Genomic DNA, 15,079 nt, shown 5'->3' with positions numbered 1-15,079 from the left:
AACCACGCCCACCCGGGGCCAGCGAGAAAGAATGTGCATGGAGGAGTGGGCGTGGCTTTCAAGGAAGCAAGCTCTGAGCATGCCCAGAGTACATTTCAAGGCAGCCTCTTTGCCTTGGATTGAGAGAGGCTGAGAGGGGCAGAGACCTGATTGGCCCGAAAACAGGAAAGGGACAGAAAGGTTTTACCAGCTTCTCTGTGTTCAAACAGAAGTATAAGATGTCATAAGATAGGAAAGTGTGTGTGGCTTTGAGATTTTTGTTTTGTTTTGGCCGGAGCTCACTTAGAAGGCAGTAACCCTAAACCACTCTGGGAGTTAACTTGCCCCCACCTGCTAAGGCTTCTCAAACTTGTGCAACTCCTTAAGGTCATCTATTACAATTTTAATTTCTTTTCTTTGGCTGGTTTCAGTGTCTTGTGTTGATGCATTTAGGATTGTGGCCAATTCTGTCTACTACTCACAGAAGACCCATTGACGCTGATGGACATGATGAACTTTGGTTCATTAATTTCAATGGCCCAACTCTTGAGTAGAACCAGTGCTTTTTTTCTTTAAAAAACCGTTTAGGGTAAGGTTACCAGATATTTTTCAATGAATCCTGGGACACTTTTCAACTTCAATGGATTTTGTATGGGGACTGATTTGTAAATCCGGGGACTGTCCCCGGGAAATGGGGACGTCTGGTAGCCTTAGTTTGGGAGTACTCTCATTTTCCTACTCATATTGAAATACTGCCCCCAGTGAGGCTAAGCTTAGATTCACAAAATGTTTATTTTTTATATATATAAATATTTATTAGGGTTTTTAGAAAAAAAATACAATAATAATAAACAGTATTGCTTTGTTTTAACAAAATTTCGTGTCATCCTTAAGCTTCCTCACGCCTCCCGCTCCCATTTACATCATTAATAAATTTTTGTCAAGCAAATTATCATCTTATTTCCAAATTTTGTGACCACTTATTTAATTACAATAAAATAGTTCTCCTGCAAATTTGTTTCTCTTAATCTCTCTTATCATCAAATCCTGATCTATTTCAGTGATGGCCAATTATTTATAACCAAGCATCCTTCTTGACATTCCGTTAAATCACAATATTTTTGTAGATAAATCTTGAATTTCTTCCAATCTTCTTCCATCCTTTCTTCTCCCAGGTCTCGGATTCTGCCAGTCATCTCCGCCAGTTGCATATAGTCCATCAGTTGCATCTGCCATTCTTCCAGTGTGGGTAGATCTTGAGTTTTCCAATTCTTAGCGAGTAGCATCCTTGCTGCTGTTGTTGCATACATGAAAAATGTTCTATCTTTCTTTAACACCTTCTGGTCGACGATGCCCAGGAGAAAGGCCTCTGGTTTCTTGGTGAAGGTATACTTAAATACCTTTTTCAACTCATTATATATCATTTCCCAGAAGGCCTTCACTTTAGGGCAAGTCCACCAGAGGTGGTAGAATGTTCCTTCATTTTCTTTACATTTCCAGCATTTGTTATCTGACGAATGGTATATTTTGGCAAGTTTAACTGGGGTCATGTACCATCTGTATATCATTTTCATTACATTTTCTTTCAAAGCATTACATGCAGTAAAATTCAACCCAGTGGTCCACAACCTTTCCCAGTCCTCAAACATAATGTTATGCCCAATGTCCTGTGCCCATTTTATCATAGCCGACTTAACCATTTCGTCTTGTGTATTCCATTTCAACAGCAAGTTATACATTCTTGAAAGTACCTTAGTCTTAGGTTCTAACAGTTCTGTTTCCAACTTCGATTTCTCCACCTGGAATCCTAACTTTTTGTCACTTTTAAAAATTTCCTTAATCTGAGCGTAGTGTAACCAGTCTCGCACTTTATCCTTCATTTTCTCCATACTCTGCAATTTCCAAAGATTCACAAAATGTTTAGGGGTGTGCATGACCCTGTGTCCCCCCCAGAAAAAAAAGCCCTGAGTAGAACTGAATTGGTTACAGCCTCTAGTTTGTATTATTTTATTCAGATAGTTTCAACAAAGCAACCAAGTTATTAAGCTTATCCTCTCTCCGAGTTAATTTGCAGTGAATCTACTAGGCAGTTCTAGCAGTTAATAAAGTTCTGAAAAGAGGGAACTCCCTGACCGTGCCGTCTCAAGTGAAGAATTTGAGGTCAATATATGGGAGGAAACATCAGCAGAACACAGAAAGTCAACACTGATTACTTGTGGAAATATGACATGAGTCTACCTGTGGTCTAACAGTGAAAAAAGCAACTATCATTTTCAACTATAATGAAGATGGCAGTCTTCCAGACTGTGGACAGGTTTAGATTAAGAGCATGAGAAGCGCCTGCCACACGGTTGGTTAGAATGAAATTGCATAAAATGAACTGAAAATATCAACTGGTAAAACACATATTAGAATACAGTTGGGCAGGGGAAAACGCATTAAAATGGAATTATTACATCTTTCTGATAACCTATGGGACCCCAACCCCTCATAAACACTTTGACCATTAGGATTCTGGAACGCCAGTCACTAGCTGGGACCCACCCTGAGTGAACACATGGTTTCAACTCACAGAGCAGCTGGATACTCCAGCAGGTAGAGGTGACTTGCCCAGTCCCCCAGACACATTCCGAGCCCATTGAGCATGCTCTGTTTGGGCTATTTCTGTAGAGTCCTCCCCCACCTCTGCCAGCTTAGGTTTTTGTTCTATTTTCTTGTTCATACTTCTGCAGACCATTGGCTTCCTCCAAGACTTGGGTGCCTCACTGGTACCATTCTGGGTACCTGAACTTTGGAAATAGAGGGAATTGTCAGAGGCAAATTTAGGAGAGTGCAACTGGTTTCCCCGCACTGGGCACTGAGCCGAGAGACCGCCACAGGGGGCACCACAACAGTGATGTAGAATGCAAGGCGAGAGGGCTGGGGGGGGGAACACACCAAAATTTGGCACTGCACAGGGCGTCGCTGAAATTTGAAAGCCCAAGGTCCGTCACTGGTATTGTTCCATGACAGGCTTTGGACATGCCTATGTTACCGATTTGCAACCACTCTGAAATGGGTTGACATTTGCAGCGCAACAGGGTTAGACAGACCATTTATCTGCCTGGGGGTGGCTGTCCTGACACCCCTGTGCCTCTGCTCGTCTAGTGTGTCTTATGTCCCGTCCCCCCGCCCCCGCCTGCCCCAAAACATACCACTTCTACATCAAATGTGCCATTGCTTCTGCAAAAGAGGCTCTTGATCTGTCTCATAGTGAGCATAAAGGCTACCAACTTGCACATTAGAAAAGGGCTGCATTCAAATGAGCAGACCCATTTTCTGCCTCCAAGGAAAAACAAGCCTCAGCCCTGCAGGGCTTAGGTTAAGATATCAGCTTCACAAAAGGGACGACACAGTCCCAGCTTCTTCATCATCATCATTATCTTCTTGGTCTTCATCATCTTCTTTTGGAGTTGGCAGGTGGTGGGCTCTGTGGCAGTTACGTTGCTTTAGCACTGCTGCCCACATGTGATGCAGCCAGATAAAAAGAATCTGGACTGAAGGAAAGTGTAATTGCCCTCCAGCATGCTTCAAGGATAAAATTATGTGGCAGAACAGAATAAAGGAACCAGAGCAAAGAAAACCCAATTGAGAACTTTCCTTTTGAACAATCTTCGCACAACCAAGACATGGTGGGAAGCAGACAGACAAGCACTTTGACCAGTGAGAGCCTGCCCGAGTTTGGGCATTGCACTACCAAGCAAGCACTGTGTGCTTCTGCAGGATTTCTGGGCACTGCTCTACAAAGGGGGCACTGTGTGCTGTTGCAGATTTTTTAGCAATGCGCCTGACTTGCTGGTTCTCACTTCTTCCCATGATCACCGAACCTTCCAGTTATCCATGTGGCAAATGCCAGATCTGATGACCAGCTGCACTCCTCAGAGAGTCATTTAGCCAGAGCGGTGAGCCTCTTTACCTAATGGGATTGCATTGTATCGGTTTCTGATTGTCTAGCCGCTCTCGGCCAGGGGAGAGGAGGTGGTGGTGGTGATGCTAATAATGGCGGACTGAGATACGGAGGAGATTTGTCTGTTTTGGTACAGGGGGCGTCAGAAGTGGGAAGTGCCATTTCTCAGAACAGAAGGCAGCACTGTGAGCAGCGCCCGGATCAACCAGCCTGGGTGCTATTTTTGGAATTCCTGCCCCGAGGCTCATGTGAATGTCTTCCTGCACATCGGTGCCACTGGAGGGTTCCCTCTGGATGCAAATAGCAGCTTTGAAGGGAGAGAAGGAGGGGGCAATTTTCTTTAGGACCCTGATAGGGTGGAAAGGATTCATATCTCCTCCCCCCCCCCGACTTGCTCCCCCGTGATCCTAACACATTTAGTTTGGCCCACAGTGAGTGAATTTAATTTACTGGCAGCCAAGCACAAACTCTCTTTTGTGGGAACGTATCAAATCTCCCAGACTCTTGGGGTGAGACTTTCCACACATCTCCTTCCCTAAGAATCACCCCAAAAGCATTTGCACCACACATGGAGTCTCCCACACACAGGGGGTTACAAAAGAGGCAGCTTTGGAGGTCAAGAGCAGCGCTTCTAAATAGCTCTGGAAAGAAATTAGCCCATGCCTTCTTGTCCTTGTTAACAATCTAGCCACCACATTCTGTCGAAGTTTCCAAGCCACCTTCAAGGGCAGTCCCAGAAACAACGCCTTGCCGTAATCTAACCTGAATGCTACCAGAGTGACAACCAAAGCAAGGTTATCATCCAGCTAGGGTTGCAAATGAGCTACCAGCTGAAGCTGCCAGAAGGCCCTCCATGCCACAGAAACCACTTGCGCCTTCAGTGAAACTGCTGGATCCGAGAGTGCCGCACACCTGCTCCATCAAGGGGAGTCCAGAGCAGGATGCGTCACACTCATCCGTACAGAGGGGCCACCCACTAAGAGTGTCTCCATCTTATCTGGACTGAGCTTCAGTTTGTTGGCTCACATCCAGTCCATTACCAGGCACTGATCGAGCACATTCAGCGCCACACCTGCCTGAGCTGCAAGGGAGAAGCAGAGCTGCATGTCAACAGCATATTGATGACAGCACACTCCAGAGCTCCTTTCTCCGTGGGTTTATGTAAATGGCAGGCAGCATGGGGAATAAGATCAAACCCTGAGGAACCCTACTCTGAGACCCTATGGGGCCAAATCATGTCTCCCAAGCCACCCACTTCTGGAGACAACCGTGCAAATACAATTGGAACCAAAAGGTGAATGCCACATCTAAGATTAACCACACATGCTGTGCAAGTCTATGCAAGTCTACTCTGAATCAAGCCACAGTGAAACTTTTTTGGGGGGCAGAACCCCCTGTGTCCCCTGTTGCCCAACACGACAACTTCGTGGGAAGGCAAACGCTACACATGAACATGCATCATAACAGCCTGACTTCTGGATCCAGCCAAAGGAGGCCCATCTCGTCAAATCTCCTGTTCTCACTGTGACCAACTGGATGCCCCAATGGAAAGCCCAGCACAGCACGACAGCAACACTCTTGCCACTTGTGATTCCCAACAACTGCTATTTAGAGTATGCTGAGTACTGACTCCACATGGAATTCTCCTTTTTCACACACTGGGTCAGCATCTTTGTCAAATCATCCACTGTGACCTCACTGTCTCATTCCTGGTTAGTCACTGCTAGTGCAGATCCCATGAGCATCTTGTTGGTGGCAAGGGAAAAAACAGGCATAAAAAGAAGAATTCCCTGGATGCCAAGATCCAGGTTTGGGGCAAGTACTCTTTGGTGAGAGAACACCAGCAGAGATTTAAAATCACAAAATATGCAGCAAAGGAAAGCGTGGAAATATAGGGTGTTAGATCTTTAAAATATGCCTTTCATCAAACCATAGAAGAAGAGTTTGGATTTGATATCCCACTTTATCACTATCCTAAGGAGTCTCAAAGCGGCTAACAATCTCCTTTCCCTTCCTCCCCCACAACAAACACTCTGTGAGGTGAGTGAGGCTGAGAGACTTCAGAGAAGTGTGACTGGCCCAAGGTCACCCAGCAGCTGCATGTGGAGGAGCAGGGAATCGAACCCAGTTCACCAGATTATGAGTCCACCGCTCTTAACCACTACACCATGCTGGCTCTAGAGTTGGAAGGGACCTCAGGCTCATCTAGTCCAACCCCCTGCAATTCAGGATTCTCAACTAAATCATCCATGACAGATGGCCATCCAGTCTCTGCTTAAAAACCTCCAAGGAAGAAGAGTCTACAATTTCTTGTGGGCGTCTGCTCCACTGTCAAACAGCTCTTACTGTCAAAAAGTTCTTCCTGGTGTTTAGCTGGAATCTCCTTTCTTGCAACTTAAAGCTGTTCATTCAAGTTCTACCCTCCAGAGCAGGAGAAAACAAGCTTGCTCCATCTTTCATGTGACAGCCCTTTAGATATTTGAAGATGACTAGCATATCTCCTCTCAGTCACCTCTTTTCCAAGCTAAACACACCCAGCTCCCTCAACCATTCCTAATAAGGCTTGGTTTCCAGACATTTGATCAACTTGCTCACCCTTGTGAGTTCCAAAACTTCCCTCTTCCCTTAGAATAGAAAGAGACCACACATTTGGTAAATTAAAAATGGTTCACTAACAAACTCTCCAAATGTCAGATTCATATGTTTTCCCAGGCAGCATTCAGAAAAAAGGTGCACAGGCAGTAAAACGTGGCTAAGTTACAGTGGTGAAAGTTCCTAAATTATTGGTATAGGAAAGAGAGCCAGTCACTTTCTTGATTGTCAGGGATTATGGGGGCAATGTGATATAGTTACTGGCTCACGTGTGTGCATGAAAGAGTTACCTGTGTCCTGAGCTCAAGTTACCATGGATGGGATTTAGCAGGCTTATAGCAGCATTTGCTTCCTCCCTCTTTCTCTGCTTCCTACAAGAAACTGCAGCCAAGCATGGCTCCCAAGTGCAAGGGAAACCACATGAATAGAAAATCTTTCTAAAATGAGATTTTTACAAAGACTGTGTGATTCTTTTATAAGGAAACCAAGTTCTTTCTTTTAAAGTCATTTGAGAACTTTTTTATTCTTTATTTCACTGCCAACAGCAGAGACTTATCTGCTGTAATTTCTGAAACTGGGAGTAAAATCTTCATTTATTTGCAAAGCTGAGTTTCTGTGATTTATTCCTGCCGAAGTATTTTTGCAGGGAACATTTGTATAAAGGCGGATGAGGGCAGATGTAAATCAAAAAAGTTTTAATGGGCTTGGAGCAATCATCATTGTGCTAAACCTACTATGGGAAAGTAAGAATCTCTCTTCCAAATCTCTGTCTCCAACAGGGGAAACCCAGCAGGTCTCCTGATACCTTTGGACTAACCTATCCCATCATCAATGGCCATCAGCTAGGTTGACTGGGGATTGTGGGAGCTGGAATTCAACAACGCCTCGAGGGCCCCACAGATGTTCCTCTGTCCCTGCTCTATGGAGTTGGAAATTAAATATGAACATCACAAGGAGGGTTTGCCCCAGCTGGAGTAGAGGGCTTATTTCTGCACTTGTTAGCGCAGCCCACGACCTCTGGTTGCGAATGTTGTATGGAGCATCATAAGTGTGCATGGTGTTTTCAGAGAGTACCAATCTCTGTCCCACAAGGAACTTGCAAATTTGACGAAAAGGAGACAAGAGGGAAGAGGAGGCAGGTGGGGGAGAGAAACAATGGATCCAGGTGCCTCAGTTGCATGAGCTTAAGCCAACCTCCCCCCCACAACCTGCTGCCAGTATCATACAGCTAGGTGTGCTGCTTGGTGCTGATGGGAGTTGCGGTCCAAAACAGCCAGCTTTAACTAAGTTACAGGCTGAGTTGCCGCTGAGCATGGGAATCATTCTTTTAGCACGATGCAATGCAACACACCCCGATTTTGGCACATCTAATTCAGATCAGAGGTGGGGGGGTTGGAGACTGACATTCCCAGAGCTCCCACTTTAGTTTCTTAGCACACAACAGAAAGGGCTGGAAATGTTATCAAAGGGTAGAGGAGTACCATGTTTCTGGAAGCTGAATGCACACACCCAACAAGGAGGAGAACAGCTGGGATGTGCACAGTTGCCGTTTGAAATTCAAGGATAGCAAGTGCCTAAGTGGAACTTCCATATCAAGAGCAAATGAGACCATGTAGACTCAGGATGTCCCTGAGAAAAGCACCTCTCCTACCCCAGCTCTGCCAAATGCCTTCACACAGATGCTTCCCCCAACCTACAAAAAAGCCTCTGCTGCCTCAGAGCAGGTCTCCCCTCCCAAATACTAGGAACAAAAAGAAAATGGTCTGTGTAACTTCCCCTACACCCCCAGCCAGCAACCCCATACAAGGAGAGCCCTGCCCTTTGCACTTTATGGAGCACAGATCAGATCCTAACAGGATTGCCAAACAGTACCCACCCCAATGCCACAAAACAAACACTTGTTTGGATCTCACAGTAACCATCTGATCAACACACAGCAAACCCCCTTCTCACCCCACCCCAAAATCCCTTTCCAAGCAGAGCATTAGGTAACAGAATGGCAAGGAAAGGTGCCTCTACTCACCTTCCAACGTTAGCTCTTCTGTGGGGATCCAGCAAGGCAGGCAGAGAGTTGGGGAAGGAAAAAGGAGAAAGAGAGAATCAGGAGCAAGCAAGGAAAAGACCCAGCAACAGAACAACAGGCCAGCATCTCACATAGACCTAGACTCAGGCTGGAATCCTGGAGAGCCACAGCTGCCAGTCAGCGAAGGCAATACTGAGCTATATACTGTTTGTCAATGTTTATGAATGCTCATTTACTGCTATTTGTTCACTTCTTGTGAGATAAAGAGATCCTGCTGCATTCCTTTGCTCCAGAGGAATCGCCAGCCTCAGCCTCATCAAAGAATCACAAAGCATCCCACCCAGCCAAGTCATATTCTAAAGCGTTGTTGTGCTTTTATTTTTGTTTGCATTTTCTGAATTTCAGGGGGTTTTACTACAATGCTGTATTATTGGCATGTTTTGCTTCTGTTGTTAGCATTTGTTGCCTTGAGAAGTGTTTGTCAAGAAAGGCAGCCTATAATTAGTAGAAAGAAAGAAAGAAAGAAAGAAAGAAAGAAAGAAAGAGGATGAGGTTTTGAATTCCCTGCTTGGAATTCTGCAGAAAGGAGTCGTGTTTAGGTGAGAGGAGGGAAGCCTCACCCCCAATACACTGGTAAGAGACACCAGGTCCAAAAAGCATACCCAGAAGGCTGTTGAGAGAAGGAGATGAAACAGTTCTCTTATGAAGAAGCCAACCAACAAATTCACAGAGGACAACAGCTAGCAGCCACTTTCAGGATAAGAGGCATAGGAACTGAGGAACCAGTCTTCAAGTGAGTCAGGCTATTGGTCATCAAGCTCAGTACAGTACTGTCTACACCAATGGACGATGGTTCTCTGAAGGGTCTTGGGCAAGAGATATTCCTCATTCTCCCATCAGGGATTGAACCTAAGACTTTCAGCATGCAGAGGTCGGGCTCCACTACTGAGCTCTGCCCCAGCCCCCTGCCCCGTCCCAGCTGGGGGTCTCTTGTGCTCATGGCCTCCTTGTGGGCTTCCTGGAGGCATCTGGCTAGATCCTATAAGGGGTGGGAATCCTGGAACAGAGAGCCCCCCTTTGCCTGGCAAGACCCTCCAACCAACTGCCCTACCAGTCCGGGTCTCTTTTTTCCCTCTCCTGCAAGCCGCTGTGCCCCCTACCCTCTGCCGCTCCTATTCTGCATACAAAGCCTGAGCTCCACCACTCAGCTGCAGCACACAGCCCTGCAATAGATTTTAATTATTTATTATGGGGGTTGATATCCCACCCATCAAATAGATTTCCCCAAGGCAGTTTGCAATAAATCAAAGTCCAATTGCTAAAAGCATTTAAAAGCATACAAAAAAACCCACAAAAAAACAACCGAGCTACAGAGGAAAAACAGCAGCCATCGTAAGTACTTATTCTTTTATGTATAAACCTTACAGTGATAAAACAGCGTAGATTATAAAGTCTGGCCAGATAACAAAGGTCTTTGCCTGGCATTGCCACCATGAGAGCATCAAGGGGAGAGCATTGCTCAAGCAGGAGCCACAGTGAAGAAGGCCCTTTTTCCAGGTTAACCAGGGGAGAGAAGAAGGCCTCTGATGAAGACCTGCACAGCAGGGATGGGGAAACTCTGGCCCTCCAGATACTGCTGGACTAGGTCTTCCAGCATGCCTAGATATTGGCTATGCCAGTTGAGGCTGACGTAAGAATATAAGATGAGCCCCGTTGCTGGATCAGGCCAGTGGCCCATCTAGTCCAGCATCCTGTTGTCCTCACGGTGGCAAACCAGACACTTCATTGGAAAACCAGTAAGCAAGGTTTGAGCACAACAGCTTTCTCCCCTCCTTTGTTTTTCCAACTACTGACATTCAAAGAAGAATAGCCACCCTGACTAATAGCCACCAATAGCCCTCTACTCCACGAATGATAAGAACCCAAGAAGAGCTGGCTGGATGAGGCCAATGACCCACCTAGTCCGGCATCAGCCACCATCTTAGGTACATAGCAGGCTTAAGAACATAAGGGCTAGAGAACAGCTTGCTAGATCAAGCCAAAGGGGGCCCATGCAGCCCAGCGTCCTGTTCTCCTTGTGGCCACCCAGATGCCAGTGGAAAACTAGCAAGCAGGATCCAAGCACCAGAGCTCCTCCTGCAGCAACAGGCATGAGTAACATTTCTGCCTCTGACCAGTGGCAGAGCATAGCCATCATGGCTAGTAGCCATCAATGGTCCTCTCCTCCATAACAATATTTGAGCCCAACAACCTACAGAGGGCCCCAACCCTGTCACAAAGGGTTAGGGTAACAAGGATGTCCATTGGACAGCATTTTGACCAAGGCTCCAAGGGTCAGTGAACAGGATGGATTTTTTGCCAAGACCAAGATGAATTTGGAGTGCCACAGGTTCTCCATCATCGTCTTAAGAGCAAGGAGACGCACCTGCAGAGACAGGTATCACAGAATCATAGAATTTCAGGCATGGGTGGGACCCCAGGGTCAACTAGTCCAACCCCTCTATCAAATTATCAAACCATAAAGGGCCCTAAAATGACCAAGCTAGTGTTCTGAACTGGTCCCAGGAACAGAAGAGAAGGCGACACAGGTGGCGAAGCACCAGCATGATATGATCCTGACACAGAGTCCTAGTTAGCAATTGCAGCTGCCAAACCATTTTCAAAGGCAGCCCTGTCTACAGTGAATGGCAGTAGTCTAATCTGGTGGGTACCAAAACATAGATAACTGCGACTAGGCTAAACCACTCCTGTGCCGGAGCTTAAAACCTTGGAAAGTGCTATGTGGAAAGAGACTCAAGCTTCCCCCTAACAGCTGTTGGTTCTGTCTCTGCGCATATGCACAAGGTACCCAGAGCACTAGGACAGCTGCTGGATGGGGCACTTTGAGAGATGGGCATGAAGTTTCACTCCACCCAGGCGGCACTTGCATGGAAAAGGGGCCATACCCTGCCACCAGCTTTGGGGAAGCAGCAGATTGCACCAGAATGGCAGTACTGGCATTTCCACCAGGGGTGGGGGATGGGGGGTGGAATTCCAAAATCAGCAAAAGGAAACTCAAAGAGGCGGCGAGGAAACTCCACCCCTCCCCAACCCCTACGCTACACTGGTGACAAAATAAACCCCTAAAATAATGAATGTAAATAATGAATGCAAGACAACAAACAATGTGGCAGTAATTAGCACAGATCTGGGTGAAAACTCTGAGCTCTTGCCATCTGCAGAGAAATATACCCACCCACCCAACAACAGGCTCATGCGTCAGGCCCAGGCAGAGACTCAGCAAGGGGCAGGCAGGGGCAGGGAACCAGAGAAAGGGCCTGCCTCCTTGGAGCCCTGCTGAGACATCAAGAGCAGCCACAGTTAGAGACAGGATGCTCAGAGGTCTGGATCCAAGCCTGGGTTAAGCTTCCCTTTCTTTCTAGATGTGGTGGGTTCTGCTTACCCTGTTTGGAGGAGAGGGACACTACTCAGTGGTTGGGTTTTTGTTATAATCAAGTGATTCATAAAAACATAAGAAGGGTCTGCTGGATCAGGCCAATGGCCCAACTAGTCCAGCATCCTGTTCTCCCAGTGGCCAACCAGATGCCTGTAGGAAACCCACTAGCAGGACCCAAATGCAAGAGGCCGCTCCCCCACTGCCGTTTCCAGAAACTGGTATTCGGAAGCATAGCTGCCTCCAGCTGTGGTCAGGCATAGCCATTAGGGTTAGTAGCCATCAGTAGCCCTCCACTCCCTCTGCACGAATTTGCCTCATCCTCTTTTATAGCCATCCAAGTTGGTGCCTCTTGTGGAAGGGAGTTCCACAGTTTATCCATACACTGTGTGAAGAAGGATGTTCTTTTGCCCCCTCTCCTGAATCTTCCAACATTCAGCTTTGTTGAAAGTCCACAAGTTCCAGTGTTGTGAGAGAGGTTCAACTAGGTTCTGCTCAAAGTAGGCCCACTGAAATCAATGGACCTGTCTTAGTCATGTTAATTCGTTTCAATGGGTCTATTTTGTGTAGGAGTAACACTGGGTACAACCGCCAGTCTGATTTTAAATTCACCCAAAAACAAACGGAACAGATTTCTAAGGCAACATCGTTTTGGTTTTTCAAATAGCCTTTCTTTAATTAGCGCTGTCACACGCTTTCATTTAAACACCATTGCGCGGAGATATAAAATATAGCCTAGAAAGTGTTCGGCGCTAATTAAAAGATTGACTAAAAGAAGGAAACAGAAAATGATGCCCAGAGGAGAAGACGCAGCAAAGGCGTCCCGAAGAACAACAACAGGTCCACCTGCCCCAGACGTCACAGGACAAGTCTGAACCTCTTTGGAAAGAAGAGCAAATTGCCCAGAGAGCCATTCACACTTGCAGGCTTACGGGGGGGGGGGGACAACCCAATTTTCTGCAGGTTGGAATGGTGGAAGAGCCACAGGGAAATGGAAGAGAGCAATACAATGGCAGTCATGTGGATGACCCACAACAATGAAGCAAAAGAACATCAGAAGAGCCTTGCTGGATCAAGCCAATGACCCCATCTAGTCCAGCATCCTGTTCTCACAGTGGCCAACCAGATGCCCCAATGGGAAGCCAGTAAGAGCACAAGAGCCCTTTTGCCTCCTGTGGTTTCCACAAATGGCATTAGAAGCATGGCTGCCTCGAGCTGTGGAGGCACAGTATAGCCATCATGGCTAGTAGCCATCGATAGCCCACTCCTCCATGAACCATGGCATTTCCCCCAACTTAAATGCCTGGTGTGGAAGAGCCCAAAGTCTCAGTGGGAATGCACAACTGCCTTTATTTTGCACAATTTTTTCCTGGTGCAGAATTAGACCTTTACTGTGTGGCAGACTTTGGGCTTTCCCTCCTTAGTTCCACCACAGAGTCGTCGTCCCCCCAGCACAGACAATGCCCCAGTCACACCTTGGGGGCAATCAGAGAAGACATAGAGATGCCACGTGGCCCCTTGGAGAGGGCAGCTTCCAAAGGCCACCCTGGTTCATGGGCAGATGCACACACACACACAGATGGAGAAGATCCTCCCAGGTTCTATCCTCGCATGGGGAAGGGCACCTGTTTTACATGCAGAAAGTTCCAGTTTCAGTTCTAACAGCGTCTCCAGGTAGAGCTGGGAGATAGCTTTGTCTGAAATCCTGGACAGCCACTGCCAATCAGTCTAGACCAGTGTTTCTCAACCTGTGGGTCCCCTGATGTTGTTGGACTACAACTCCCATCATTCCCAGCCACCATGATCAGTGGTCAGGGATGATGGGAGTTGTAGTCCAACAACATCTGGACACCCACAGGTTGAGAACCGCTGGTCTAGACGATAGTGAGCTGGATGGACCCAATGGCCAGACTCACTATAAGGCAGCATCCTATGGTCGTATCTCCAGATGGTGCTGAGAAAGACCAGTCTGAAACTGAGAAACGGCTGCCAGTCCACGTATGTAGACAATACAGAGCAAGATGGTCTGACTCTGAACAAGGGACCCTCCTATGTCCCAGTGTGCAAGGCCTGGACTGAATGAGTGTGTGTTTGTGCGTGTGTGTTTGTGGTGGTCCACCACCACCCCAAGCACAGAGGCTGTGTGTTCTGCCCTCTCCCTTTCAGAAACAGTTCTGAACTGGCTCTGAACACAGCCGAACTTTTCAGCACATGCCAGGGGAGCCCTCCTGATGCCAACTGGTGGTGCCCGACGGGCACAGTAGCAGCAAGGAAGAGTCTGGAGTCGTGCCCAAGGAGATGATCCACAGGGAAGGGAAAGGGAACAGAAGCAGGAGGAAGAAGGTGAAGAGGAGGGATGAGGAGGAAGGGTTATCTCCCCACCCCATGCACATTCCCTCTCCTGGCAGCCTACTTGGCAGCTGACCTTGGGCTGACCTTGCAGGGAACAGCCAGCCTGCCTGGCCCCAGAGCGCCCTCTGCAATGATGGAAACGGCTCAGCCCCAAAGCAGCACCCATCACAGAGGGTGCAGCTAATGGGAGGGGGCAGGCAGGTGGGCACTGCTCAGGCCTTGCCCGTGGGCAGGGAGGGAGGGAGAGACTGGTGCAAAAACACAAAGAGGGAGAAAGAGAAACAGAGGGAGAGAGGGACACACAAGCAGGGGCTGAAGCTGAGTTGGCCTGAACTGATGGAGCCCAGGTCAGGAAATACCTGACCCAGTTCTCTAGATGCTTGAGAAAAGGGGCAAAAGGCTCAGGTTTATTTGTTTCCTATCCCACCTTTCCTCTCAGGAGCTCAAAGCAGCAAACATGGTTTTGTTCCCCATACCCTGCCAGGAAAACACACACACACACACACACACACACACACGTGTTACCTCACAACAACCCTTTAAAGTAGGTAAAGCCAAACCAGTGGCCAACCCAAGGTCACCCTGAGACTCTCAAGTGTTTTTAAACAATGCAGTTTCCCCCCATTCTTAGAAAGTGGCTTGGAAAGGCCCTTGGACAGGTTGGATTGCTGCAGCTCCCACCCCTTCTTTCCACATGCTGAATTATTGTATTACATGGGGAGGAATTCGGATAGGCAGGCAACCCAGCAGAATT

General features: G+C 47.3%; 1 protein-coding gene across 23 annotated transcripts in view; it reads right to left on the bottom strand.

Moving 5' to 3' along the window:
* NRXN2 (neurexin 2) overlaps positions 1–15,079 on the bottom strand; it is a 345,065-nt gene that overhangs the window by 266,546 nt on the left and 63,440 nt on the right. For 22 of the 23 annotated variants that reach the window (XM_081892963.1, XM_081892967.1, XM_081892964.1 and 19 more), the window contains one exon: positions 8,541–8,558. The exons of the other annotated variant lie outside the window; for it this stretch is intronic. In XM_081892963.1, the coding sequence (XP_081749089.1) occupies positions 8,541–8,558 (18 nt within the window). The remainder of the gene's footprint in view (positions 1–8,540; positions 8,559–15,079) is intronic. 23 annotated transcript variants of the gene reach the window in all.

This window comes from Podarcis melisellensis (genome assembly GCF_964234715.1).
Source record: "Podarcis melisellensis genome assembly, chromosome: 16".
In the NCBI taxonomy this organism is placed as follows: domain Eukaryota; kingdom Metazoa; phylum Chordata; class Lepidosauria; order Squamata; family Lacertidae; genus Podarcis; species Podarcis melisellensis.
This window is presented reverse-complemented; position numbering and strand designations above follow the sequence as displayed.